The sequence below is a fragment of the Sinocyclocheilus grahami genome, unplaced genomic scaffold, assembly GCF_001515645.1.
Source record: "Sinocyclocheilus grahami isolate Dianchi unplaced genomic scaffold, SAMN03320097.WGS_v1.1 scaffold4307.1, whole genome shotgun sequence".
NCBI lineage: Eukaryota > Metazoa > Chordata > Actinopteri > Cypriniformes > Cyprinidae > Sinocyclocheilus > Sinocyclocheilus grahami.
In genome coordinates this window covers 2,262-3,406 of record NW_015509273.1, presented here as the reverse complement: position 1 = coordinate 3,406, position 1,145 = coordinate 2,262, and the positions used below count along the sequence as shown (strand labels likewise).

At 59.0% G+C, this 1,145-nt stretch overlaps 1 protein-coding gene across 1 annotated transcript in view; it reads right to left on the bottom strand.

Annotated features, from left to right (window-relative positions):
- The window catches only part of LOC107576768 (vacuolar protein sorting-associated protein 13B-like), a gene marked incomplete at its 5' end in the record, with an annotated part of 5,585 nt that overhangs the window by 2,281 nt on the left and 2,159 nt on the right, over positions 1 to 1,145 (bottom strand). Inside the window, 2 exons of the mRNA XM_016262901.1 lie at positions 47 to 783; positions 869 to 984. Of these exons, the coding sequence (XP_016118387.1) occupies positions 47 to 783; positions 869 to 984 (853 nt within the window). The remainder of the gene's footprint in view (positions 1 to 46; positions 784 to 868; positions 985 to 1,145) is intronic.

Genomic DNA, 1,145 nt, shown 5'->3' with positions numbered 1-1,145 from the left:
TATATATATGTGTATGTGTGAGCGTATGAGTGTGTGTGAGACGCACCTGCTCTGAAGAGCGCTCCTGCAGCGTAGTGCATGGCGAGTGTGTGCACCAGTTGTCTCGGTGTGGTGCAGATGGGGCTGCGCTCGAACAGTGAGAAAGACAGCGGCGTGTGGTCGGAGGCGATGTAGAGCTTGAGCGAGGCGTGGATGCTCACCAGCAGATGAACCGGCTCGATGGACAGCTTCTGCAGCAGCACCGGCATCACCAGAGCGTGTGTGGACTCCAGCACCTCCCGCGGGACCACAGGCTCCGCCCCTCCGCCACAGCCTTGCCCACCCAGGGTGCATTCTGGGATGTAGGTGTGGAAGAGCGTCTTCATGTAGTAGATGAAGGTGTCCTCCAGATAGACGCGCGCCGGTCTGACGCGGAGGGCGAGGCGGTCCAGCCGTCCGTCGGTGGAGACGGTGACGCTCAGGGACAGGAAGCAGGCGTCGCAGAACTCCTGAAGACGCTGAGGGGTCGGCGCGAGGTCGGGCTCGCCCTGAGGCTCCTGGCACAGGATGACGGGGAAGTGGAAGCTGGCGCGCTCGTACAGCTGGTTGTCCACCTGCAGGCTGGCGCAGTGGATCTGGACGGTGTGGACGGCCGAGGGTTCGCCAGGCGGCAGCTGAAGCAGCAGTTTGGAGACGGTGAGACGCAGCAGCTCCACAGAACTGGACGGGCTGGTGATGTCATCACAGAGCGCCACGCTCGCCTCGTTCAGCAGAATCTTGAAGGACAGCACCTGATCGGACGGCCTGCGGGAAACACACAGGTGAGCGAGTCAAACGCCGCCCTCTGCTGGACAAACTCAACACATGCGTGAACATAAGCGTGTTTGACCTGTGGTGTGTGATGATGTCTTCAGCGCTGCTCTCTGGTGCGAGCGTCAGCGTGATGGTGCCGCTCTGGTGAAGAACGTCGATGTACAAACAGCCGAAACCAGAAAGAAAAACAACCTAGAAAACACACAGGAGCTCCAGTCATGATGAGTGGAGATCTCTGACACATGACACACATCTACATGTCTACTGAGTGTTCAGAAACTGCTGATCTGATGCAGACTGAACTGACAGCACACACAGCAAGGCTGGTCCTCACGTCTCACACACACACACAC